This window comes from Neltuma alba, unplaced genomic scaffold (genome assembly GCF_004799145.2).
Source record: "Neltuma alba isolate B1F8T4 unplaced genomic scaffold, ASM479914v2 tig00004085_pilon, whole genome shotgun sequence".
Classification (NCBI taxonomy): Eukaryota; Viridiplantae; Streptophyta; class Magnoliopsida; order Fabales; family Fabaceae; genus Neltuma; species Neltuma alba.
This window is the reverse complement of record NW_021633558.1, coordinates 49,127-76,585: the sequence shown is the minus strand read 5'-3', so window position 1 is coordinate 76,585 and position 27,459 is coordinate 49,127. Positions and strand designations below refer to the sequence as shown.

Genomic DNA, 27,459 nt, shown 5'->3' with positions numbered 1-27,459 from the left:
TTGTTTGACCACTTTAATCTCATCAGCTTGCATCCCCATTTTCAGATATTTCTCTCCCGCACGGCTCTCCACTTTGTCTTCTCCTTCTTCTTCTTTCCTCCATGTCATCCTCATTTTACACACGTCTCATAATTATCATGTTCCTGGCTGCAACCAATCACTCTCGTTGTGTTCGCATTATTATGTGATCATACTGAATGTGGAATGAACAAGCAGAATTATTATTACGCATGTCTGATCTGATTAGCCTTGTAAATATACGTGTTTCATTTGCCATCCAAACTTCAGTTTTATGTGGAGAACATAGTCCTCAAAAGTAAATGAAGCACATGTGCTGAGGTCTCACAGATTGGTTTTTCTCGTTACCATCTGTTTCTGAAATCTAAGTTTTGTTTTTGTTGAACTGCTGGTTTTTTTTTCGAACCACAGTTTAATATAACAGTTTTCCAAACATGAACGTCGTTTGGGGAGGAAGGTTGCGATTTTTGAGGGTCTGAATATTGTATAAATCTGAGAGAGGAGTTCAACTTGAGGTTGCATTTGGACAAAAGTTGAATGAATTTGAATTGGGAAAGGAAAGAGAAGAGAAGCAGAAAATGGTTTGCTTCTAGTTGCCACTACGTAAGTCCAAACCTTCATCGGTCAAAAAAAAAAAAATGGTCCAAACCTTTTTTTTGCCCTTACAAAAAACGTCGTATGCAATTGCATGCCGATATATTTTCCTTTTTTTTAATTTATAATTATATGCACTTGACGGTACTCGACCCATGTTCTCTGGCTTCCAATTATTTTTAAAAGCTGCTTTGGAAACAAAGACAAATTTGAGTATAGTTAGTAATGTTCTGTTGCTTTTGACGAAAATCATATAAAATAATTATGTTATTTTCAACACAAAGTTTAAAGTCCAAATTGAGCAAGACGCCAATCAGCGAATTAGGACCCGGAAGAAATAAAGAGATAACCAGTAGTCCAGGGGAATTTGTGAGGTGTTAGAAGGTTCGCGTGACCACATAGCCTTGCTGGCCCTGGCTGTCCAATACTCCTTATAAATCCTATCACCAGGTATCCAAACAATCTACTAACTAAGGAGGTGTTTGGATACTTTAAAAAATATTTTTTAAAAATATGTTTTTATAAATCGAGATAAACTCTTTCACATATATTTACTTCGTACTACCTCCGGTCCTAATTATAAGACTCAGTTGACTAATTTGAAAAGATTAAGGAAGTAAGTTTAGTTATTTGTAACAAATAAATATTGTCATTCCTAAAATATCCTTGCTAATTAAGTGTGTTGGTTAGAACTATCATTATTAGAAGGACTATCTTAGAAAAAAAAATGCATAAATATGAGAGACAAAATGGATTGGGGTCTTATAATTAGGATCAAACTAAAAGTCAAATGGGGTCTTATATTAAAGACCGGAAGTAGTATATGATAAAAGTATTTTTAAAATCATGGTTTTGATTTCATCTAAACACATCTGAGTTCGGCTCGCTGTTCGTAGCTTCTCTGCTCATAAACGTGTCTCCTCCGGAACTGAAACACGAGATTAAAAGGGATGTATCAGGTCCCAAATCAACTCTTTGTTGGCAAAACCGATCAATCATTGGTTGAAGAGGTTGAGCCCCTGCTAAAGAAAACGGCAGAAAGCAAGTTTCATTTGGCCAGTAATTTTGCAATCTGACGCTATCAAAATTTTTCAACAGCTTGCTGATTTAAAGGTTTTCTTTTATAAAAAAAAAAACAGTTTCACCTACTCGCGTATATAGGCCTCAAGACTCAAGAGTTCCCCCGTCCACTTTCATACGGTCAAGAGGCTACACAATAATGCCGCCTGCTTTAAAACCCCTGTTTTGCTTACCGTCTTTTTGACGAGGTTGGTGAACTAAAACCAGACGTGTGGACACGTCGGCTTGACATTTTGAATTTAAGCACGATTAAGTTATTGTCCTCAGTACAGTTTTCCTTGAGAAAACAACAAGACGTTGAAACTCGAGAGCCTTTTTCTTCAATCTATGATCAAGTCTAAAATCTCAGCTAGCTTCATGGCCAGAGTTGTTTCTTTCGAGCCACGTCACATTGAGTTGGCTCTGATAGATGCATAGGATTTCAGCTCATTCAAATTTCATCGGTTTTCCATGGACCATCACCCTCAAGAGCTTTCGGCCCCAAACTCTGATCTTTTATTCTGTTTCGTAAATGCCAAACTATAAACCCCGCATGCATAAATTATTAGCTCTGACCACATGGCCACATAATTTGACCGGTTGTATTTTTGTGCATGGCGCATGGGAGGGCAAAATCAACAGGACCAATATACAAATCAACCAAAAATATTTCGAATGAGATATAAATTGGAAGAGCAGGTTTCAATTGGGTTTGCCTGTTTACAAATTAATCAACCCATTCGTGTGCCAACTTTTCCTGGAAATGACTAGGTGGTGAATATGATTTACATGATACTGAGTTATACTAAAGACTGAGTACTTTTTAAGTCTGGCCTAACCGCGCCCTCTCATAAAATAGGGAGGGATTCAATTCCCCCAAGCCACGCTTGGAGAGACATTCTCGATCTAGAAATGCCTGGATAAATGTTTGGGAATTTCTTGTGTGTTTATCCCGCGTAATATAATATCACTTGGGAGAACCTAGATCAAGCGACTTGTAACTTGGGGTTGAGTTGGATACCTATGTTCATTTGTAATGTGTAATTTTGATGTGGACTGCCTCGTAATTTATGAGGTATTTGGGGTAAAAACAAAATCATTGTTTTAAAAATGTTTTTACAATATATGAAATAAATATATAAAAAAATTTATCTCGATTTATGAAAAAATACTCTTTAAAAGTAATTTTTGAACAATCCAAGCACTTCCTTAGTGAATTATAAGAACCCTCCCGGAGATAGAAGGTTGCATGTTCAATCCATTTATGTATTTGCTCCAAAAAAAAATAAAAAAAAAACGTATTTTTTTCATAGGAAAAAAAAAAAGATTATGCAATAAATCAAAGTTAAGAATTCAAATGGGTCGTAAAATATAACTTCAAGATAACCAAGCTATCGGCTGAAAAGGGGGAAACACAAACGCAAAACGCAACTTCTTCCAATTAATTGTATGTTCCTGCTTTCTCTGTCTTGTGATATGAATAAATAATTGAGGGAGGATCGTACATGAGAGTACAACTGTGCAAAGGTATGTAGTAAGTACAGGAGCAGAGGCAGCAGTAGAAGCAGATGGAGGTGCCCTGGGCCTCATTCAAAGAATCAGATCCCTCCAAAGGGACACGCGTCTCCCAGCGGCCCACTCGCTCGGCTCTTACATCAATCAAAAGCATCGCCTCTGCCTCGCCCCATCCACGTGTCGCCTCCCTTCTTGGACCCCACTCCCCACGAGGTTCCCATAATTGAACGCCAACGACCTCCACAACTCACGCATCAAATGACACCTGTCCCTCCTTTTCCCATACGTGTTCCTTTCCGTACACATATGGCTTCTCTTCCACCCTGGCTCTGTCCCCACCCTGCATCCTCCCCCACCGTATTCCCACCGAGAGAATCCGATGCCCGCGCCCTACAATGCCAACCATGCGCTCAAATTATACCCGCCAATAATAATGAGTATGGCATTTTCCCACGGCAATCTTGTCGCTGCGAAATTTAACTGGAAAAATTATAATGAGATTTAAAAAAAATTATAAAAAAGGTTTTAAGTTGTCATTTTTATTTCGAGATTTGTTATTACAGGTTATTTATATTGTTATTGAAATTTTTTAATAATAATTTTTCTTCTTTAAGATTTCATTATAATTCTCCTAATTTAATTTTCTAAATTAAGCAATTATACCATCACTTTTCTATCTTAATATTAGAGTTAGTTAGAGAACTGGATTTAATTCTAAAAATAAGACCTCAGTCAACTTTGTCTTCCAAACATATAGAGTACTCCCTCCATTTCTTATTATAAGAGACATTTGATGCTTATGGCATGTTCCTATATATAAGAGACACTTAAAAGTTGTCTCTATTTTTTTGTGTTGATTTCCTATTTTACCCATATTTATTGTCTCCAACTCACACTCTCTCTCCCTCATACTTCTCTTTCTTTTAATAATTTAATTATTCTCTCATGTTCTCTCTCCTTATTAATGAGGGTAGTTTTGGAAAAAAAATTATACTTTTTACACATTGATTGTCCTTAACTAATTTTAACTGTTTTTTTTATCAACGTAAATCGGTTATTCGTCTCTTATAATAAGGAACGGAGGGAGTAATGTTTTATCTAAAATGCACTCCCTCTAAGACTACAATCTTCGGTCCTTAATATAAGAACTTATTTGACTTTTATTTTGGTTCTAAATATAAGATTCTAATTCACTTTATCTCTTATATTTATCTAGGTATTCATTGTAATAATAATACTTTTAGTAAACACACTTTATTAGTAAGGATATTTTAGAAAAGACAATACTCATTTATTATAAATAACTAATTTAATTAATTTTTTTAATCTACTCAAATCAGTAATTCTAATAAATTAGTTCTAATAAATTACTAAAGAGGATAATTTTAAAAAAATCAATACATATTTGTTATAATTAACGGATTTGATTAATTTTTTTAATTGGTTTTCTAATTTTTATATTAATAATATTAGCTAATGTATCATACACCCACCCGTATTTTGAGGATGCGAAGTATGGAACTTATATGCAGGCACGCGTGTGTTGTTTTCATGGCACAGTGCCAAACATCGAAAATTAAAAAGATTACCTGTGCCTTTTCGAATAAGCCACTTAAAATTTTCCAGATCAGCCATTAGACTTGACTTTTGACAGCATGGCGCCATGGAACCAATCTTTTTCAGTGCCCGAGACTTTTTGATCACACCAGAGCTCAATTATCAGGTTATTGTTCATTCTCGTGTTGAGTTTATATTCATCACGGCAATATCCCTCGCATTTCCGGGCATTCAAATCAAACTGATCTTCAATTTCGTTTTCATCATCACAGGCCAGAAATCTCATCACGTACCGGAAAACGAACCCACGTGACTAATTTGACGGTGTTCGAGCGTCGTTTTCTAACCGGAAATGGGATGAGATAATGTGGTGTTTTATAATAGCTTCAAGAAAATTATTTTTACTCTGTATGGGATTTATTTTGCTAAGCATAAAGATAGTCACTGTAGGAGATTCCGAAAACCCCAATCAGTGCCACTACGATCCTTCCTTGCTTAGATACCTCCACCTCTATGGCAGAAATATTTTGGTATTGAAGGCAAATAATGCTCAACTATAGATTTTCTACATAGTTATGAATTCATAATTTTAATCATTCACTTAGATGGAAAAGAAAAGAAAAGAAAACCAGACCAAACATTTGGTCAAAAAAAAAAAAGATGGAAAACCAAACAAGTTTCTTGCATTCATTCTAACTGAGCTATACCTTACCGACGGTATTTGGATAGAAACTAAATTATGGTTTCAGAAGTGTTTTTACAGTTTACGAAATAAATATGTAGAGGAATTTGTCTCGTTTTACGAAAAAAGTGCTTTTAAAATCATGGTTTGGAGGTTGCCAAACACCCCTATAGTATTCATCCATTGATGTAAGAACTACTTAAATAATTTGATTATATTAAAAAAATTAAGTAAGTTAATTAGTTAATAAAAAAATGATATTTTTTAAATATCATAATTATCTTTTTTAATATTTTCCTATTTGATTTATGGTTGAGAGAGTATCAATATGGTAATTTAAAAAAAAAATAAATATAAAAAATATGTCTTATATTTAGGATAAAAATCAACTGAATAGTTAGATCTTACATTAAGAAGTGAAGCATACAAGAATACTTTTGTTGTATTAATGTTTTTTTTAAGTTAATATACCTACATTTTCCTTATTTTGAGTTGGCTTGTTCAGAAGTGTTCACTAATAAATACCACTATTAGAAGACTCTTTTTTTTTTTTTTTTTAATTGGGTTCCTGCCTAGAAGGTTTGAACTGTGAACTAGTATTAAGAGGATGAGGAATGAAGATTTTTTTTTTCTTTTTTCGAATGGCAGCATCATCTTTCTAAAATTAAATATATACAAATTCAAAATTACATTTTTATATTTTCATCGCCCTAAAAACTACACTGCGGAACACAGATTACGAACAACTTTTTCCAAAGAGCAACCTTTTCTAATCCATCACCAATTCATGCCCTAAAAATCAATATCTTTTTTTTTTAAATTTTGCGGGTGCAACATCAGAAATTGTATTCAAAAATTAAACTCAGTGCCAAATTTTATAACCGCAACTCTTCGATATCATAGGCAGACTTTGAAATAATAATAAACCAATACCACTTCCGGGTCTAAATAAAACACGAGAGAATTACAATCAAGTTTCGTATAAGAGAAATAACTACTAAAAGATTTAATAATAACTTAAACAGCCTGTAATGACAAATCCTAGAACGGAAAATAATAACATCTGGAACTTATTTTGTAATTTTTTTTCCTTACATAGAATCTTATTATAATACTTCCTTAAAAGATTTCGTGTACAATTTATAAACGATGTCATATGATTGAAACCGAAAGCAGTACTGCATTTGCGCTCCGTTTGATTATTTTGGGGAAACCAAGAAAGCTATATGAATTATTTAACCACAACACATGTAATACCATGTTTCTAAGATACTTTTCAGTATCATTATACTGTATATTGATTCATAATTCCAACAAATTAATTTAAAAAAATAATAAATATAAATATTTTAAAATAATTTACTTATTTTTTTTAATTTATCAAATTGTTTAACCAAATCTTGTGTATGATTGGATGTAGTAGCATATTGGACTTCACACACGTGTATTGATAATATTTTAAAATATTTTGATGGCAAAATATATTGTAAAATATGCTTTCAGTAAGTCGTCACAATTATAAATGGTAGACTATTACGAGGACCCCTATGATTAAAATATTGAAATGGATCAGAGAAAACAAAAAAAAGGAGGGGACGAAGTCTGATAAAATAGTATTTGCATATAGTTAATTAATATATATATATTTTCAAGAATCATTCCTTCGTACAAGTATGCACTTGCCACGTTACTGTGGAACATAAATGCTTTCACTGTTTAGCGGAGAAAGGTCGTGACAGAAAAGTGAAGGAACTTAAAGGGATTGCCAGGTGTCCCCGTTAGTCTAATCATCATAATCAAACATCTATTATGACTCCACGGACCCTCCCTCTTTCATCGCTGCCCGTAGATCACCGGTGACCTTACACTGACCAATCTCGACCGTATATCTATACCCCTCTATCATCCTCAACGTGGCTGCGACGTAGATTATCCGTATCTCCGAGCTGCCGATGATTGCAACGTGTGATGCACGATATGGAACGAACAGGATGCAATGACGTGGAAAGAATATGGTTCTTCTCAAAACACATCAGTTCGCGTCCGATGTTGCTTTCTTCACTTATAGCCAAGGGACGCCAACCCCATACAGGGTGATCGATTGAGCGAGAAAGGAAGTGAGAGAGAGAGAAATAGAGAGAGAGAGAGCGATGAGGACAGAGACGACGAGGGATGGACCTGGAGCTCTGTTGAGCAATGGACACATGGGAAACTTGTCAAGCTCTAGATTCTCGTCTCTTCTTGCCTCCAAAGATCGTGATTTTCTGCTATCTCCAACTGGGTCTCAGGTTCTCTTTCTCGTTTCTGCTAAATTTAGAAAATTTAACAGTGTGTGAAAACTTCTATATATATATTCGGCTTCTTCCATTGTTCTGTGTATAATTTTGTGTGAGATGATGCCCGGTCCTATACTTTATATTGGCTGAACTTTGCTCAGAGCTCAACTTTATATACTTTGCCGGAAAAGAACAAAAAGTTCTCTGGCGTCTGTTGAATGACACCACCTATATATAAAAGAAAAAGGAAAGTTGATTTCGTTTCTAGCCGCTAATTAATTAATATTTATATAAGATACTTTTTGTTTATTGGGTGACTTCAGCTCCGCTCATTGTCCTCTATCCTGTCTATTGTAGTGGATATGATTAATTTAAAAATGGTTTATGTAGATATTACGTCTACAACGTCTGATTTCTTTATACGAGAGACGGACTTTAGCCAAATATTCAGTCAGTCCTGCCCATTTTGTGCAAGAGATGAACACGAGCCTATGAGTCTCTCTCTCTCTCCCCTTTTGTTGTTTCAAAGAAGTTGTGGGATCCTTTGTACAGATCCGACCTGCCGAGTGCCGACACCTAATGCTTGTGATGCCCCCCAATTCATGAGGCGTCAGCTCATTATTAACCAAAGTTTTAGCGTTTGTAATAACCTGGTAATTAACCCTCAGATACATTCTCATTAACTGGCCTCTGATCAGTAGCAAGCTCATCAAACATGTACATATATAATTAGATGTATAGTTTTTACCTCAACTATGACATTGTTTTCCGCTTGAAAACCTGCGGAATGAGGAGCGCAGCTGAGAACTGGGCCATCAGAGTCCTTTTTCTTGTTCCCAGATGAATGAGGTATTATCAGAAAAGCATCTAATTTGGACAGATGGTTGACTTTCTAATCCTTATGATTCTTCGGAATAATTATTGATTTGGCTTCATTTCCTTAGATAATTGAGACTGTCGTTAAATCTAATGGTGGTTCCCACCGACGCAGGTAGAATTGAAGAGTTGTTTAGAACTTTTCTACTTCTGTATCAAAAACCAGACTTAAGAGCGACTCCTATATATGATAAGGTGATCATTTGTGGCATTATTTTGCTGGCTTTTGGGTTGCTTTGCTGGGGTTATAACTTCTATATGACTCCTAATCGCTTAGTTTTCAAGAGTGTTAGAACTCACGAGCTGCACATGTCTAAAGTACGAGTCCCTATCCGTGTACGTGAGATTCCACGCTGTGCGTGTTGTGGACAGCCAAGCATCCCAGTCGAAAGGACGAGTGTTACCTATAAACCATTCCTTTAGCCCCGCATTAACGTTGTTGCTTGTACACGTGGCCCATTTAGGTGCCCGGTCCTTTTCCTATATCATTTGTGGATATGATGAGAATCAACATCCTTCTGTTCTTTATTAGCACCCCTCCTTTCATATCCGTTGTACCAAATTTTTGTGACTTCGGATTTCTCTATTTTTTTTTATCAATCAATCATTTTGAAAAAGATATAAGATGTATGAATCTGATTTAAATAATGAACCCCGGGCCGCTGCACTTCCATCACAACTCATATTAGCAACCTTTTTAATTATATGATTGCTAACTGGGTGGGTAGATGTATATTGTGGGTGCAGGTGAAAGTCTGTGATATTGAAGGGAAGGTGGTGGGTCTTTTGTTCGGTGCTAACTGGTACGCACCATGCCGGAGATTCACCGAAGTGCTGGTTTGCATATATGAGGAGCTCAGGAGCAAGGTCCCAGGTTTTGAGATTGTGTACGTGTCCTCCGATGAAGACTTGAGTGCCTTTGAAACCTATTATGCACAAATGCCGTGGCTTGCGATTCCATTCTCTGATCTGGAAACAAAGAAAGCCCTGACCAAAAAGTTCGATGTCGAAGGTATTCCTCGTTTAGTAATACTGCTACCCAATGGTTGTAACAAGGACGAGGCTACTGTAGATGATGGGGTTGAACTCATTTACCGCTACGGGGTCGAAGCTTATCCGTTCAGTAAGGAGAGGCTGGAGCAACTGAAGAGGGAAGACAGAGAGAAGCATGAGAATCAGACACTGATAAATTTACTGACAAACCATAATAGAGACTACGTTTTGGGTCCACCTCAAGCTGATATCAAACAAGTACCTGTTGCTTCGTTAGTGGGCAAAACCATAGGACTCTACTTCTCAGCCCAATGGTGCCAGCCATGCCTCAACTTCACTCCCAAACTGATATCAGTCTACCACAAGATCAGGAGGACGGTGAGTGAAGCTGGAAATGGAGAGGACTTTGAGATAGTGCTGGTATCAAGTGATCGGGACCAAGCTTGCTTCGATTCATACTTCAGTGGTATGCCTTGGCTGGCACTGCCTTTTGGAGACCCAGAGATCAAGAGACTTGTGAGGCACTTCGATGTGCAAGGGATACCAACCTTGGTGATATTGGGTCCGGATGGTAAAACAATAACCAGAAATGGCAGGAACTTGATAAACTTGTACCAAGAGAATGCGTATCCCTTCACTGATTCCAGGGTGGAGCTTCTGGAGAAACAGCTTGAAGAAGAGGCCAAGGATTATCCGAGATTGGTATGCCATGAAGGCCATCACCATCATCTGAATCTGGTATCTGATGGCAATGGAGGAGGCCCTTTTATCTGTTGTGAGTGTGAGGAACAAGGCTCAAGCTGGGCCTACCAATGTCTTGAATGTGGGTATGAGGTTCATCCTAAGTGTGTGCGAGCTCCTTCATCTTGATCGTCTTGGGTTGGTGAGACCCAAATATTCTAAACTAATCAAAGCTAATCTTCTGTGTTGATTGGCCTCCTTCACATTAATTAGGCTCTCGACTATTCTGTTTGCTTTTTGATATATGTAGGTTGGGTTTCTGGCTGCTTTTTACTTGTTGCTTTTGTATGACCGGAGCATGGCCATAAGCGGACTTGTGAGTTGTGATGTGATTAGCTAGTGGCCCAATCAATTTAAAGTGTGAATTAATTGCACAATGATTGTCCTTCAATGGACCTGGCTATCTGAGTAGAATTTGCATTTTCTAAAGTGATTTTGAATAAATTGAGAAAAGGGGCAATTGGAAAAGGAAAGGATAATGGACCTTGTTTCTGCTGACCTCATTTCTTTATTTCAAGAGAATCACACCTGGATTTTGTATGTTAAAATGGGTGGACAATGCTTTCATTAACCTTTTTAAGGGGTGTTTAATAATCCTAAAAAGTGCTTTTGAAAATTATTTTTTCGTCAATTGGGATAATTTTTTTTACATATTTATTTCTTATACCGTACTTTTAAAATTATGATTTTATTTCTATCTAAATACTTTTTTTTAATTTTTGTGAATGCCAAGTATGCTAGCCAAGTATTTAGCATGGTAGAAAACGGTTCTAAAAAGTTTGTACTTTTAATGTTGGCTTAAAAAAGTACGCACTGGTTCAATATAGTCGTCCAATTTATTCATAAAAGAATTTAATCATAAGAGGAACAACTTAAACGAAAATTAGTTGAAATTTGAGACTTATCATAATTCATAAATTGGGTGCCACGTGTCATCAATTATAAACGACCAATAGTTGATTTACTCCTCACGATTCGCGAGTGGGGGATATCGGGGAAACACGTCGTCGTTTTACTTGGAGGCGCCAGTCCGCGGTTCTTACGTCCTCGTTTTTATCCAACGGAGGACGGGGCAGTGAAGGAGAAGATGCTCTGGCTTCACTCTTGCACATGTCCCGGTGCTTTCACAGCAAAATCATTTCGTGCCTCACCTGCTTTCTTCTCCGCTAGGGGTCGGAATCATGAATTCCCTCTCGGAGTTGCGAGAACAATTAGAGGCTGTTGTGGTTTCGACGGAGCCTTAGGCTCCGATGGTGAGCCAGAGCCGGTCTTCGCTAAGAGGACGAATTACGCCGGCGTGCGGTTGGAGGAGACTGTTGAGGCCGGTTCAGGAAAGCTGAGGCTCGATTCTTGGATATCTTCCCGCATCAACGGCATAAGTAGGGCTCGTGTGCAGTCAAGTATTAGAGCGGGGCTTGTTCATGTCAACGGCCGTGTTGTTGATAAGGTAAATCTCAATGTCAATGGAAACTCTGTTTGAAGTTTGTGTAATGTCGGAGGTGTGTTACTTCGTTGTGCTTGTTTGTGTGTAGTAAAACTGACCATTTTTCCAGCATCTTGCGAGGAAACGTGGCCATATGTGATGAGGGAAGTATCTGTGTGGTTAACCGACTTCATTTGTGAAGTTTAATAACACAAAGCATCATGACTAATAAGTTCATGAATCTGAGATGTGTGATGTCTTCGAAATCCAAGGAAGTATGGCTAATGCTTAGACTAGACTCATACACTGAATCTCTCAGTTTCTTATGGAACTAATCTCTTTGTGGAAACTGTTCTAATATTGTTGGTGTTCATCGTTGCGCTTATAAACTTCAAGAATTCATCATTACTTAGGTGCATTACATTCAACCTGGATTCATCGGTATTGTTTGAGCATGCCTCTGTTTTTATTTTAGCGCTGTGGTTGTTGATCGATCATTTCATGGATTGAATCATTGAAAAGAGCGATTTGATGTCAATTGACGTAACAAACATGCTTCTTATCCTCGCCTTAATTTTTCCTTAAAGTAACATGGGAACTTTATTTCATTGTACCTGTTAAAATCTCTAGTATCTTAATTTCTGTAGCAGCTTCCTGGATAAAGGAATCAGCTTGTGTTTAATGATTGTTTGAGCAGGTTTCTTTCAATGTCAAGGCCGGGGATAAGATCAATTGCACGATTTCAGAGTTACAACAGTTGAGAGCTGAGCCAGAACATATGGAGTTGGATATTGTTTATGAAGATGAGCATGTGCTAGTAATTAATAAACCTGCACACATGGTAATTCCAAGCCTATAACCTAAATATTTGACAGGCGTGAAGCATTATTCAGAAGGTATTGTTAATGCCAGACAGGGTCAAACTATTGACTTGATTCATTCTTCAACTCAGGTTGTGCATCCAGCACCTGGAAATACATCTGGCACTCTCGTCAATGGCATTCTTCACCATTGCAGCCTTCCAAATGTTGAAATTTCAAACAAGGAAGCTCTTTCAGAGACTGAAGATTCTGATGATGATTTTGATAGCTACTCTATTCGTCCAGGTTCCTGTGAAGGTTTACAATCACATTCCAGCATGTGTGGAGCATCAGTCCGCCCAGGGATTGTGCATAGGCTGGACAAAGGCACTAGTGGACTGCTTGTTGTGGCGAAGGTAAAGTTTGATCCTGTGGAAATTAATAACAAGCTCCCACCCTTGGCAAAACATTGGAATCCTTGCTCTCTAATGCCATAATAGACTTACATGTGATTTTGTCTCCCCTTTCTATATGCTTTGATGGCAGGATGAACATTCCCATATCCATTTATCAGAGCAATTCAAGCTACGTACTATCAAAAGGGTGTATGTCAGTCTAACTGTTGGGGTTCCCTCTCCAACTGCTGGACGTGTTGAGGTTCCAGTTGGCCGTGACCCTAATAACCGGCTTAGAATGACTGCTGTAGCTGGATCGGTTAATTCTAGAAAAGCCCGTTATGCTGCTAGTAGGTGATTCACCAAGTAATATGATTTATATTTGGTTGCTGCTTGTTATATTTTACTATGGGTAAATGAAGTCCACATATGTTAAGTAACAACTAAAACACGGACAAAAATACTTATGGTGTGTGTGAAAATAATGAGATTTGATTTTCTTTTATATGAGAGTTTAATATGCCTTGACAAAATTGCTTTAGGATGGTTTATTTTTGCGAACTTCGTGTCTTGTAATTAAATGATTAAAACCGAATTGAATGGGCGAAAATCTTACCTTGTGCAATCTATTAAGTTGTTATTCATGGTGTTAATTCCACGTGTTTAATTGACGGTTACTTGTATTAGGTACAAAGTAACTGAGATACTTGCTAAGGGTGCCTGTGCATTGCTTGAATGGAAGTTAGAAACTGGGCGTACTCATCAGGTATTTCATGGTATATAGCTTGAAAACGAGATGTTAATGATTTATGGTATCATCATGTCAGTGGGATCTTGGGTAAATTTTGTGGGGCCCGCTGAACAGAATATGAAAAATAATGTTGGGTCGAAGCTTTTCTGGGAAAAACTACTGGCTACTTCCTTAAAGGCCTTTGCTTGATAGCTGAAGATATCATCTGACTCATGAATTCATTTTGATGGTGTGATTTGATATGAACTCGATTTGTCTTCTGTCCATCCATCAAGAGTTACATATTTTCTGATCTAAAATAAAAATGAATGTTATTGAGCTTCGAGTTCATTGTGAATGTTAGTGGGCTGAATCACAGCCCCCTACCATACCTGAAAGAAAGGGGAAACCCTGTAACCCATGCTCTCCTGGTTATTTTAGATACGTGCGCACTCTAAGTATCTAGGAGTTCCTTTGCTGGGTGATGAGGTGTACGGAGGGACGAAGAGCATGGCCTTATCACTTCTTCAGCCCAGAACACCGACGAGCTTGCGGGGCCAAATTGTACAGATGGTATCTAGGCTAGATAGGCCTTGCCTTCATGCTTTGACTCTTGGGTGAGAGGATAAAGCCATCTTACAATTTAATGGCTCTCAATTTCCCATTCAATTTGCAATGAAAACTGAGAAGAGAATGTTATTTTGCAGATTTCGGCATCCCCATACAGGAGAGCAGTTGCATTTTTCTTGTCAAGCCCTGCAGACAATTGGCAGACAATTTGCAGCCTTGAATTTCATGACAAGCAATTTCAGTAATCGAGTTTTGCCGCTTCACTATTGTCTCCACTTCCTTTAATCATTGCCAGACATGAAGGCTTAGAAGAAACGTTTATCATGAAAGGCATTAGGAATACACGGAATATGGATTAGCTTAGCCCACCCCGACGCACAACTCATGACGGCTTTTTTGGGGCCTGCACGTCGATTTTGGATGAAACAATTAAAGAGGAAATAGTAATTGATGAAATTATTTTAATTATTTCATGTAGCATTATTCTTTGGACGAAAAGTGATGTGGATTTCAAGCTTTTGTGAGTTATCGCCATCTTCTCATCTCATTATCTAATCATCTTCCTATGAAACTCGCAAATTTAAAGCTGGTTTCTGCTGCTTAGTGCTATGTTTGGATCAACATTCTCATCGTCCTGTAGATACTGTCATTCATTCCCTCTCTCCATCTCTTTTCATTTCATCATAATGTATATGAAGCCCCTATTGGCTTGATTCCAAACACGCCATAAAAGGTTTTCAATTCATGCTACATGAATAAGGCGTCTCAAGAGGCAAAGGGAGTGAAATATCTGTCTGCATTAAGCAATGTTAACCAAACAGTAGACATATCAACAACACGATACATCAGCATATTAAAGCACAATCCATCCGCCAAAAGAATCCGAACATTATATGATATGTATCCATAAAGCAGGATTTAAGGTCTTTTCTGATACCTAAAATCATAGGAAAATATTCTATCCTTACAACATCTGAAGATGCTTCGTTGCTATTACTGTCCAGGAACAAAGTCATAGAAGACTCAACTGGCAGGAATCCTGATGCAGTGCGGAAAATCTGAAAAGCCTGTCGGGAAAGATAATAGATTTGGCACCAAGGGATTTTATACCGAAAACATCAATCATGTCAATGTGCAATCACCTTATAACTAAAATCATGGAAAAATATTCTACACCGGTAACACCTGAAGATGCTTCTTTGTTAATCCTGTCTGGGAACAAAGTCATACAAGACCCAACTGCCAGGAAAACTGAAAAGCCAGTCAGGAAAGATAATATATTTTATACCAAAACTAAACATCCATCGGTTAGATGTGTAAGCAACTTAGAGACTTAAATCAGAAAAACAAGAGCGCGGACACAAAGGCAAAATAAAGATGACAGCACGGAGCTCAAAAGTATACTCAATTGGCAAAGAATAAAAATGAACTCAATGTTATCTAAATCCCAAATTTCAAACATGTATCAATTAGCTTTTATCCTAGGATCTAAAATAGCATAGCTAATGCGGGGGGGTATTCACTTTACACACTATTCTTTCTTCTGTTATCCTCCGTGCATCAATAAGATGAAGGGTCAAGCAAGGATAGCCAAAGAAGATCAGACAATGAATCGACAATGATTTTCATACAAAACCATAAAAATTCGGACAAGTCAAAGAGGTTAACGAAGAGAATGGATGCGAAAATAACATTACATGAATACAGAGAATTCAAAATATGATGAAGGAAAAATGCTTGGAGCACCACCATAGTCAATTCAGCCAAAAGTTAAATGTGGAAAACCACAGGCCATACAGCATTTGAGAATATGACCAAGAGAGGAAAAATACAATGATGATATAATTTAGAGTCCAAGATGGTACCTAACGAGCATTATATTTCAGGAAATCATATTCTAATTTAAGGACTGCACCTATAAATTCAAGGTATAGTATTCCTCAGGAACTAGTCGTTACAACATACTGGTCAACTGTGGCACTCAGTCATGCATGAAGACACTAACTGCATAAACATCGCCTAATATTCTTCGACTAAAGACTGCCCAAAACAAACCAGAAACCAGATACGTTCGAAAAAGAGATAAGATATCCGTAATTGAAGAATATGACAGGCAAAGGGCACCATACCGCAAATGCACCATAACAATTGTTAACTAATGAACAAACAATATCGAACGACCACAAAAACAAGAAAGCCAAAACATTTCAGTACCGAATCAACATGGGTAGCTCGTTTAAAGGGGGAAGAGGGAGAGGCTACTGAATAGGATATGCAACAACCCGGAAAAAACATTCATGAAAACAGACAAATTGTGGGTGCTAGTGTGCGTTCCGTAGCTGTTCACAATGCGGGGCTAATCTTTTATAGTTTCACATCATACATATAGGATATATGTTAGGACTTAGGAACTATAACCTAAAACATAGTAATAAAGCATTTCAATTCACCGTTTTCTTCTGTCTTCTATATATAATGCCTGAAATTTGAATAATATCTACAACTTCATTGGTAGTTTTCAGTTCGAAGCCTTATCTTTAAGCGAATACATACAATATCCAGATTTGTAAATCACGCAAACAAGAAATAAACAAATTCATTGCCTTTAGAAGATTGTTACAGCATTACATAATTGTTCCGCGAGGGTGACACACAAGGGATGGGGAGAAGAGGATATGTCAACGTGGATCCTCACTGCCACGATCCTTCTGAATCTGATTGGCGAGCTTTTCAAGTGCAGAGTGGACAGCCTCACGGCCACCAATGAGTAATCGGGTGACGATTTCAGGGTCGGTCTCGAAGCGGGCCTCTTCGAACTCCTTCCGAGCATTTTGTCGGAGAATATCACGCCAGAGGATGCCGTTGGAGTCAGGCCACACAAAGAATCGGGTGGCGCGAAGAATATCGCGGTAAAGGCTGAGTGCTTCACGGCGAGTGCTGGTGAGTCGCCTCCGATTAATCAATTCTTCTTCTTCGTCGTCAAGGGGCTTATCCTTCTTGACAAGATGCCTATCAAGAAGCTCCTCGATGGTATCTGGGCCCTGATGCAAGAAGCGCTTGCTATCTACGCAGGCACAGGGAGTGCAGAATTTGACAGCAATTGACACGCGTCGCCATATTTGCAGCTTTCCGCTCATTTCTCCGTTCTCACCCACGAAGTCCCTCCCCCGTCAGACGGACTGCTTCATCTTCATCTGGAGCATTTCCCAGCGAGGCACGGTGACGGTGGCACGATGCTACATGTTTATTGGTAATTTGGGCTTAGGTTTTGGACCTACCAATAATTTGGACAATTTCACTTTGTGACCCAATCTTAATGGAAATCAGCCCTGCTTCACAATCATCTGCCCCCTAATCTCATTGCTATTGTCATTTGTGAGTACTTGAATCTGCATTACTCATTTTGAATTTTATTTTATTTGTTATATTTTCTAAATAATTTTTTATTTTAATAGATATAAAATTTAAAATAAAGATATTTTTCTAGTTTTCACTTTATGAAAAAATGATTTCTTATAAAAACAATTATACAAATTTATGCCTCAAATCAGTAAAAAGGGGCACAGCATGTCCAGAAGAACTTGAAAATTTTAGAAGTGCAAGGACATTAAAGAGAACAACTTTTTTCCTAGCATGAACCACGTTGTGAAATCCTATCCTAGTAAAACCAGTAAGAAAATGGGTGACATATAAAATAAAATTTTAATTTTAATTTTATTTTTAGATGAATGACATGGCCGTTTTTTAATACTAACTTGCTTAATATTATTGTTACACGAATGCCAGGTTCCGCATCAAGTGTTGCATTCCTCCGGTGGCCGGCACAAAAACCACCGAGAACAACTCATGTCGGCAAGAGAAGAAGGACAGGGGTAGAAATCGAACAATGGGCGACGCCACTCAACTGTAAGCTGGACAGAAGGTCGCTCCAAATCGCTACTTCAGTCATAACTGAAGTTTTGACAAAAAGAGCCAATAGTTTTATGCCTAACGCTCTAATGGAATGAGGGCCGTTCTATAACTGAGAAATTGCGAATTCCATCTCATTCATTATTTATTTATTTTGTAAATAAAAATTTTAGGTGAGTTAAATACCAAAGACTCACTAGATCATGACCTTATGATTTCTTACTAATTGGACTATAATTCTATCTCACCCTGGTAGTATCGATTTCTTATAATTGAACTATTTTAAGGATGTGTTTGGATAGAAACCAAACCATGGTTTCAAAAGTGCTTTTACGGATTACGAAGTAAATATGTGGAAGAGATTATTTCGTTTTGCGAAAAAATGCTTCTGAAATTACGGTTTTGGAATACCCAAACAGGCCTTAATCCATAGAAAAAGTTATTCAGCCCGATACCAATCCAAATAATAAAATAAAAAACCACCCAACTTGTACCCAAAAATAAAAAAACGGCACTTAGGTTACTGAACTCTGCAGGCGCCGAACAGACCCCGCCAAAACTCGAAAGCAGGGGAGGCGACCTAAAACTTTGCAACGGAAGGAAACGGTCTGCTTCCTTCCATTTCCATCCATGGCCTTCGTCAATCCCAGATTACGCTTCTGCCACTCTCTCACTCGCACTTCCAAATTCTATTCTTCTTCTTCTTCGTCCTTAGCTTTAGTTTCAGAAACTACCCTTCAACAAGAAGGGGATGAAACGCCCCAAAGCACTTCCTTATCCCCCGAAGAAAACCTTGTAGCTGAAAATTTTCATGCTTTAATCAAAGACCATTACCGCAACAACCCCAACCCTAACTCCATTCCACCCACCCCTTATTTCACTATACCCGATCTCTCCCTTGACTTCTCTCGAATAACCGCCCACCGCCCTCCTTCTCCCTCAGTCGTCCGCCGCGTGCTTGATAAGTGCGGCGGCGTCCGTCACGGTATCCCTTTCCTCCAGTCCCTCGCTTTCTTCAATTGGGCCACCACGTACGAGGGTTTTCCCACCGCGCCGGAGCCCTATGTGGAGATGATTGACCTTGCCGGAAAGCTCAAGCACTTCGATTTAGCATGGCATCTCATCGATTTGATGAAAACCCGAGGTGTCCCAATAACCGTCGAGACGTTCTCTTTCCTCGTCCGGCGATACGTGAGAGCAGGATTGGCTGCGGAGGCCGTCCACACTTTTAACCGTATGGAAGATTATGGCTGCACGCCTGACAAGATAGCCTTTTCCATTGTCATTAGTGTTTTGTGCAAGAAGAGAAGGGCAAGCGAAGCTCAGTCTTTCTTTGATAGCTTGAAGCACAGATTTGAGCTCGATGTCATAGTGTACACCAACCTGGTTCGTGGTTGGTGCCGAGCGGGTAATATTTCAGAGGCCGAGCGTGTGTTTGGGGAGATGAAGATGGCTGGAATCAAACCGAATGTTTATACTTACAGCATCGTGATTGACTCACTGTGTCGGTGTGGACAAATCACTCGTGCGCATGATGTTTTCTCTGAGATGATAGATGTGGGTTGTGATCCAAATTCCATTACTTTCAACAATCTCATGCGTGTTCACGTCAAAGCTGGAAGGACTGAAAAGGTATTGCAAGTTTACAATCAGATGAAGAGACTTGGATGTCCTCCTGATACGATCACCTATAATTTCCTCATAGAGACACATTGTAAAGATGATAATCTTGGGGAAGCTATCAAGGTTCTCGATTCAATGGTCAAGAAGGGGTGTGCTCCTAATGCCTCTACTTTCAATCTTATATTCAGATGCGTAGCTAAGTTGCATGATATAAATGGTGCTCATAGGTTGTATGCTAAAATGAAAGAACTCAAGTGCCAGCCCAATACCCTGACCTACAATATATTAATGGGCATGTTCAGTCATGCGAGATCTACCGATATGGTGCTCAAAATGAAGAAGGAAATGGATGAGAACGAAGTTGAGCCTAATGTGAATACTTACCGGTTGTTGATCTCAATGTATTGTGGAATGGGGCACTGGAACAATGCGTACAAGTTACTGAGAGAGATGGTAGAAGAGAAGTGCTTAAAACCGAATCAAGGGGTTTATGAGATGGTTCTGAGCGAGCTGAGGAAGGCAGGGCAGTTAAAGAAGCATGAGGAGTTAGTGGATAAAATGGTTGACAGGGGCTTTGTTTCTCGCTCCATCTAGAAGTACTCTTATTCTTTACATTCATGACTACGAGAATTATTCTTCCTACGCTGTCAATGTCATGAGTGATTTGATACACTAGCTTCTTCGATGTGTCATCTTTAAATGGAAGAATTATTTCTTTTTAGTGTTTGAGATTCAAATGGTTGCTCTTGCGCTACCGCGCTACGATGCTGCTTTAGCCAAGACTCGTAGCGAAAGCGGACCTGGTCAAGAATCACAGTCCCACTTAAACCTTGTATACGGAAGTTCCCTCTGTCACAAGGCAATTTTTAAAGTTTCTGCGTTTGTAGAATCATCTATCTGCGGAAGGAGGGTGAACGCTTCATCCGATTTCCAGATTGATATTTTATATATAAAAAGTCATAATTGAAGATATGAAATTGAATGTGCATACATACTGAAAAATTTTAAAATTTTGAAACTATTCAAAGGTAACATGGATCAAAAGTTTAAATTGTGCAGAACATATATAATTATAACTTGAGTTAAAATTTTTGGTTGGATAATGAATTGAACATTTATCAAGTCACTAGGATTAAAGAATCCCTATTCTTTAGGATTACACTTTTGTTGTGATTCACGTGGACGGATTGGAGCTTGGTTAGAGTCGCTAACCGAGCTACTAAGGGAGCAATTTGGTCCGGACATACAAAAAATGGTGGGAAACATGGAATATACCAAGTCACAATTTTATATTCAAAACATATCCAAAGTAACCTGATTCTAGCCCGAGTAGTCCATCTACCTCCTCTTTCAGGTTTCCGTATCCTTGTTGATTAAATTCTTCAGGGCAACTGAACTCAAAGTACTGAAATAATGGGGCAATAAGCATTAAAATAACAAGCAATAAACTGTGAGCGGCACACAAGCTAAACAGAAATAGTAACTGTCATGGATACAAGAAATCAATCTGCTTGTCTCCCTTTTCTTTTCTTCTATTTCTGTTCCCTTGCTACCTGGAAATGCTATGCATGTCAACGGACATGAGAGTAAGATAGCTCTGTTGGGGAGATTTGCTCTTACGTACCAATCCATCAGCTGTGACCTTGCATGTCAAGCATTTCATCCAGTCGTTTCAATCTTTCCAATCCATCACTAACCAAATAACGGATCCTTTGCTTGTCCGTGCAGTTTCTATTATTTTCCACCTCTTGTCTAATTGTCTGTCTCAATTCAGCTGTCCAGTCCATTGCATCCATAAAAAATAAATAAACAAATAACTTATCACTCAAACTAAGTCAAAGGACCATATATATATAAATAATCTAAGAGGAATCTTTACCAACATTATATATTTTTATCAATGTCAATTATCGCAATCATACAGAATAAGGACAATATCACTTAACCACATTCTCTTCTTCAGATTCTCGATACTCTCTCGAGACAGGCCACAAGTTATCCAAATTAGGGAACCAAATAATCTAATGAAAGCATTTCATCCACAATAACTTTCCTGAAAAATCCCTCTGTTTATCTCATCGGGCACTCACACTTGTTCAAACACGTTTTAGTAAAAGAAAAGTCATGTCATTATATCCCAAAAATCGCGACTCATGGCATGAGTTCCTGACCAATCATCCTATAGTAAAAACTTAGCCTGTGCTTAATTGCCTATTGAAACCCCTACCATAAACATTACTATGAGAATGTCAAGTGAAGTGGTGAAGTAATCATTCGAAAGTCCCAATTAATGGTACCGGATGGCCAACAAAACCATCAACAATCCCAAAAACACACCGATGTAGAAGCCAACAAGTTATACTTCCACTATAAACTCGCAATCCTAAGAATTGTTCAAATAAGATTACGCACTTCTAGCAGAAGAGGGGGCTCGCCGAGCACTTCTCAAAGCTTGCCTGTAAAGTTTCAAGACTCGAGCCCGAAGAATAAAGTCCTGCAGATCCATGGAGAGAGCTATCCAATGTCTACCTAAACATATTCCCAAAATTGAAAAAGGTGACTTGATTGACGAAGCACAAAACCGTATCACATAACAACTGCAATATCAAACGGAACTGGTAAAAGCCAACGGGGAACTACGTTGGGCTCAATTTGCCCAAGCAACTCAAGTATGGATTCAAGACGGAGCACAGAATACCAACTAGTCCAAAATGTAGACAAAAACATGCAGACGCGAATCAATTTCGAATTTATTTACACACTAAAAGCCGAAAAAGAGTGAGAGTGCCCTCATTTGCAACTTTTCGCAAACACATGGTGTGCTTTCAGCCATCCAGCAAGCAAATGCCGAAATGAAAGGCGGAAACTCAGAGTACCCTCTCCAGAGAAAACAAGAAACACGACAATTCAATGAAATCAATACACAAAATGGAAGCGCCACGTCTTGAGTGGAGCCAGTGTCCCGGAATGGTATGGAAGGAAAAGAAATATATAAGACATATTGCTCGGCATTTGGTTTCAGTTGCTTCGTTATTGTAAATTGGGGAAAAGAAATTGAAGGGTAATAAAGAGAAACATACTCCTGAAGGGTCAGGGGCACCGTCGCTGCCACTGTGCTGAGAAAGGAAAACAGGCAAAGAGGAGGTCCAATACAGGCGAGCACCGACTGAAAAGGCGAAAACAGAACGATGACCACGTCATCTGACAATGGTTATATTTACTACATTTTCTAAATTACAACTATAATATAAAAATAGTGCTTTTTTATTGTTATAACTCACGTAGATAACACTTTTTACAGAGAATTTACACTCACAATCACACGTTTAAGAAAGATTTGGAGCGAGAATTGAGTTAGAGAGCTCGAACAAAATATCTCTGTTTTAAACTTATTATTTATTTATATTTGTCTAAATGCACGGGTATTTAATAGTCATAAAAAATCTAAATCATACACTCACTATCCAAATTGAATTTTCAAAAGTTAATGCTATGGGTTGTCGGAAGCCAAAGGCTCTTCATCCCGCACATTTGGTTTTCAAATCATTATTTTTAATTTTGTTTTCACAAAATATTAACCTTTGAATTTGATTTTTCATTTTATTTCTATCACTAATATCAAATGACAAAACAAATATCACCAATAATAATAACAGTAAATAAAAAATATTATTAAAATTTAATTATATAGAAATAACCTAAAAGGGAATGTAAAAACCGAAATGAAATGATTAGGGCTTTAATATTAAAACCTAGAAAGAAAAATGATAAATAATAAATTAAACAGGCGTAAATTGACCAAGTTTTAAATGAGCAGATTTTTTAGCTTGATCCACCTTTTTATTAATTATATAAAAGTGGCAACTGGCAACTAAATTAAATAATTGGGAAACCTAATCTCATTCGCTGAACCTATGGGCTTTGCATCCCAAGAGAGAAATTAATCTGTGTATAAATGATTTTGATTTTTGACAGTGTTCAAATAAATATCGCAAGATAGGATTAGAAAAAGAAAAAAATAAAAAGGAAATCGATATTAGTAGTTTCGTTATCCATCAAGAGGAAGTGGGCAATCCACCATGCATGAGATCTTTGAAGTGGCAGCTAATTAAATTAAATTATTTTACGGATTCAAATTGCTCCATCATGGAAAAAGTCATGACAGCAATTAATTTAATCGTACGTCAGCATGTCAACTATTCATATGGTATTTTTTTTTACTTCAGTTGAACTGTTCATGTGGTATGAATATATATGGTATCAGGGGAGCACTTTAAACTTATTAATCTGAATTGTTCATATTTTATTTAGATGGTCTAGATTTGATTTTTTTTAATTTATTCAAAATAATTATTTTAATATATATAGAATCTAAAATAGAGATAATTTCTTAACTATCATTTTTTTCAAAAAATAATTTTTTATTTAAAAATAATTAATTAGAGATTTTAAATTTGGACTGTTCAAATTAACTATGAACGATCCAGATTTGATGAACTTAGAGTGTTCATCAAGATAATCAGTACGGAAACTGGTTTTGAATATATAGGCCATATTTAAGGGAAGAGAAGTGAGAAATGGACGTTTGATTAATTACATAAAGATTTTAAGCGGGGAATAAGGCGGCAAGTCCAAGTGAAATTGCGACTCGTGGTTTCTCATTTATTGGCATATTTCTATATTTCCAACTATATAACATTTCATCATGGATTTAGAAAATTTCTACCTATATTTATATATAAAAACTATGTTATTTGTAAATTATGAATAGCATGTCATGCTTAAACTCTGCATTAATAAAAAGGAGTCTACATTAGGATTATTGATGCCTATAAAGTTTTTTCATAGACATAATACGTACTGTCTATCTCATAATCAGTTCTATTTCCTTTTCGATACTTATTGAGCTATATTTAATTGGTGAAGACTAATGATAAAGAGGGTTTGCCCCAGTCATTCCTACTTGATCTGACCCAAACCCCTCCGTGTCTCCTGTCATCCTTGACAAATTCAAACTATGTAAACAAATTTACTTGATCAACATGGTCCTTTCGATGCTGTAACTTGCTCCGTATCTATATAATAACGATCCATTTCGAACTGGGAATCAAAGAAATGTCGAAACAAAAAGAGCTAAAGAAGATATTGAAGACACTACTGCCCAAGGCAGTAACAGGGGCACTGACATTTCAGAACCACCCGTTCAGCCCAAGGAGGGATCACCAAGTTGTTCACAAATATCATAAACATGGTGGTCCGAAGGGATCAATAATGATGATTCCCGATGAAGCTAGAAGAAGGAGATCCAAGTATGGAAGCTCAGGCAATGGAAGTACCAGATCTCTTGAACCCACTTCACCAACCGTGTCGTGCATGGGACAGATCAAGAACAAGAAGCGCCAGCATCGGCAACGCGTTAAGAAAGCCAAATCCAAGCGTATAACGCTCCCCAGTAGTGTACAGAAATCGAGGCCACTTATCAGAAGTGTGTCGAAGGCTAAGAATAAGAAGCAAACGTCGACGTTTAGGAGGATATTCTGGAGAGATCAGAGGAAATCGTCTCGTGCTGCGGAGGTTGACGGCGGATCAGCCGCCGTAGCAGCGCCGGAACTTAGCCAGATGAAGCGGTTTGCAAGTGCACGTGGCGCTTTGGCTAATTTTGATTGGAAGGCTCATGTGGTGGCGCCGGAGGATGATGAAGACGATGAGACCATAATCTCATTCTCTGAGCCCATTGTAGCTTTGCAACCAAAGACAGAAATTAATCTGTGGAAGAGACGAAACATGGCTCCTCCGCCGCCTCTTCGATCGAATCCTCGGCCACCACCAATCTGATAATTTCTTTTATTTGTATTCTGAGTTGTGTTTTTGCTTTTCATGGTTTGTTTTCATTATCGTTTACGTTCTGTGCTGCACCTTGTAAGGATGGGGAATGGGGTTCCGTATGTACAAATGATTTTTTTTTTTTTACCTTGATGTATAAATGATTTTGAAAGTTTACAAATTATTACCACAGGATTGGATTTAATTACATTAAAAAAACAATCGATGTTAGTGGCTCAGACATATTTTTAAAGTTCCCTTGAAAAATGGAACTGGTTTTAGGGTTGCTTGATAAGAAAGTGATAATTAATTCGCGAGATAATTAACGGATCAGGGATGCCACCGATTCATAATAAAATCAGTCAAATTAGCTAAATCGATCGATATTTGTCAAGATAAATTAGTAATATTTGACTTGATGGTTGATGCAAGCAAGTTATATCCTGAGATGAAGACCCCTTACCCCCACACAATTTCATCAAGACGATGAGCGCTAAAGTGGAATTGGCCAAAAAAAATATCTAATGGTCATCGTATGCTAATAAATACTCATAATTTATAGTATTTAGACGTCTCTCCTGAAAACAAAATTAAATTTGGATTTAGACTGTGAACATGATCACTTGAGTATAACTATAACTAAAACTCATTAATATAGTTAATATATATCCAAAACTGTTAGTTATAATTAGCAATTACCAGCTCTTATTTATTTGGTATATTGTAGGAAAAATTAGCTATTTCCTTGTATCTGGACATGAAAGATATAATCAATTAATGCTGCTGAATTTACTAGACGGAAGATATTTGTACTTACGTAGGACGGACCACCTCTCCACTAAAATATTGAGATAGTAGTATGCAATATGTATCGATGGTTTCTTAATACATCATTTATGGGGGATGGTCATATTAGAGTAACCATGTAGTAGCCGTAATAACGGAAAACTCCCCAAATTTTCTGGGCAGAAAATGACCCTTCGATGTTAATTACTCCCTATATATTCTTCCTTTATCTCAATGATTAATCACAAGAATGAAAATTTTTGTTGTCAATCATAATGCTGCAGGCCCATATTTTGCACCGTGAGATGATAAGTTACATCATACTTTTTTGGCTTTATTTATAGGACAGAGGGAGAGAAAACATTTTTTAGTTATATTTACAGGACACTAAAAGAAATTTTTTATACGGATGTATAATTTTATTTTTTATTTATTATTATGTTGATTGATATATATTAAATAGTAATAAAGTTGAAAAGTTATTAAATTTTGAATAAGAATTAATAAAATTTAAAATTTGTTTATCAGTATAAATATATTAAAAATAATTTATAAATAAGAGTAAAAAAAACATCATATATATCAGAGTCCAGAAATAACACGACTTTCAATAGTTTCTCATAATACACACGTATATTTGGACGACAATCAATCACGCCCAAGTGAAAGCACTCATGAATCGGTAGCTCAATTGGATGACAATCGATCATGGGCCCCCTCGCCCGCCCGCCCGCCCTTCCCCTCCCCTTGTCCTATGATTTCGTTCAGAAAAAAGTGAATTGCGAGATACGCGATCCAGCAATAACAGTTTGAACCGTACAGTTCTTTTAATTAATAAGAATATTCTCACCATGTCATGTACTCTTGTCGCTGATATAAGATACTACTATCTCTAGATCCAAGGGTTAGATAACAGATTTATGAATATTACAAAAATAATAATCAAGTTAATCAATAATAAAAAATTCAGAAATTTGGAAAGAAAAAAATAAATTAATCTCTTATATTTAACATCAAAATAAATACTCAAACTTTAGGACCGTGGAAAGCATGTTTAATCAATTATATATATATATATATATATATATA

At 37.4% G+C, this 27,459-nt stretch overlaps 6 protein-coding genes across 8 annotated transcripts; 4 read left to right on the top strand and 2 right to left on the bottom strand.

Moving 5' to 3' along the window:
• The first annotated feature begins 7,458 nt into the window (after positions 1-7,458).
• On the top strand, positions 7,459-10,702 carry LOC114743649 (probable nucleoredoxin 2). Of its 2 annotated transcripts, XM_028931868.1 has the most exons (3): positions 7,459-7,713; positions 9,325-10,453; positions 10,562-10,702. In XM_028931868.1, the coding sequence occupies exons 1-2, from the start codon at positions 7,576-7,578 to the stop codon at positions 10,438-10,440; spliced, it is 1,254 nt and encodes a 417-aa protein (XP_028787701.1). In that variant the 5' UTR covers positions 7,459-7,575; the 3' UTR covers positions 10,441-10,453; positions 10,562-10,702. The 2 variants fall into 2 exon arrangements, with proteins under 2 accessions (XP_028787701.1, XP_028787700.1); XM_028931867.1 differs by having other exon boundaries at positions 7,465-7,713; positions 9,325-10,699.
• A 395-nt stretch (positions 10,703-11,097) lies between these two features.
• Positions 11,098-14,514, top strand: LOC114743652 (RNA pseudouridine synthase 2, chloroplastic). The gene is made up of 7 exons (XM_028931871.1): positions 11,098-11,758; positions 12,432-12,575; positions 12,687-12,950; positions 13,081-13,283; positions 13,617-13,695; positions 14,101-14,276; positions 14,367-14,514. Exons 1-7 carry the CDS (start codon positions 11,399-11,401, stop codon positions 14,512-14,514), a joined length of 1,374 nt encoding a protein of 457 aa, XP_028787704.1. The 5' UTR covers positions 11,098-11,398.
• Positions 14,515-16,655: 2,141 nt separating this feature from the next.
• LOC114743656 (uncharacterized) lies at positions 16,656-17,453 on the bottom strand. The gene has a single exon (XM_028931875.1). The coding sequence runs from the start codon at positions 17,364-17,366 to the stop codon at positions 16,908-16,910; it is 459 nt and encodes a 152-aa protein (XP_028787708.1). The 5' UTR covers positions 17,367-17,453; the 3' UTR covers positions 16,656-16,907.
• A 1,205-nt stretch (positions 17,454-18,658) lies between these two features.
• LOC114743647 (pentatricopeptide repeat-containing protein At1g20300, mitochondrial-like) lies at positions 18,659-20,632 on the top strand. Its single transcript, XM_028931865.1, has one exon. The coding sequence runs from the start codon at positions 18,769-18,771 to the stop codon at positions 20,353-20,355; it is 1,587 nt and encodes a 528-aa protein (XP_028787698.1). The 5' UTR covers positions 18,659-18,768; the 3' UTR covers positions 20,356-20,632.
• Positions 20,633-20,989: 357 nt separating this feature from the next.
• LOC114743654 (uncharacterized) lies at positions 20,990-22,940 on the bottom strand. Of its 2 annotated transcripts, XM_028931873.1 has the most exons (4): positions 22,842-22,940; positions 22,174-22,290; positions 21,382-21,535; positions 20,990-21,166 (listed from the first exon to the last, which is right to left on the bottom strand). In XM_028931873.1, the coding sequence occupies exons 2-3, from the start codon at positions 22,265-22,267 to the stop codon at positions 21,393-21,395; spliced, it is 237 nt and encodes a 78-aa protein (XP_028787706.1). In that variant the 5' UTR covers positions 22,268-22,290; positions 22,842-22,940; the 3' UTR covers positions 20,990-21,166; positions 21,382-21,392. The 2 variants fall into 2 exon arrangements, with proteins under 2 accessions (XP_028787706.1, XP_028787705.1); XM_028931872.1 differs by having other exon boundaries at positions 20,990-21,535.
• A 1,936-nt stretch (positions 22,941-24,876) lies between these two features.
• Positions 24,877-25,758, top strand: LOC114743651 (uncharacterized protein At1g76070-like). The gene has a single exon (XM_028931870.1). It carries the CDS (start codon positions 24,877-24,879, stop codon positions 25,594-25,596), a length of 720 nt encoding a protein of 239 aa, XP_028787703.1. The 3' UTR covers positions 25,597-25,758.
• The last annotated feature ends 1,701 nt before the right edge of the window (positions 25,759-27,459 follow it).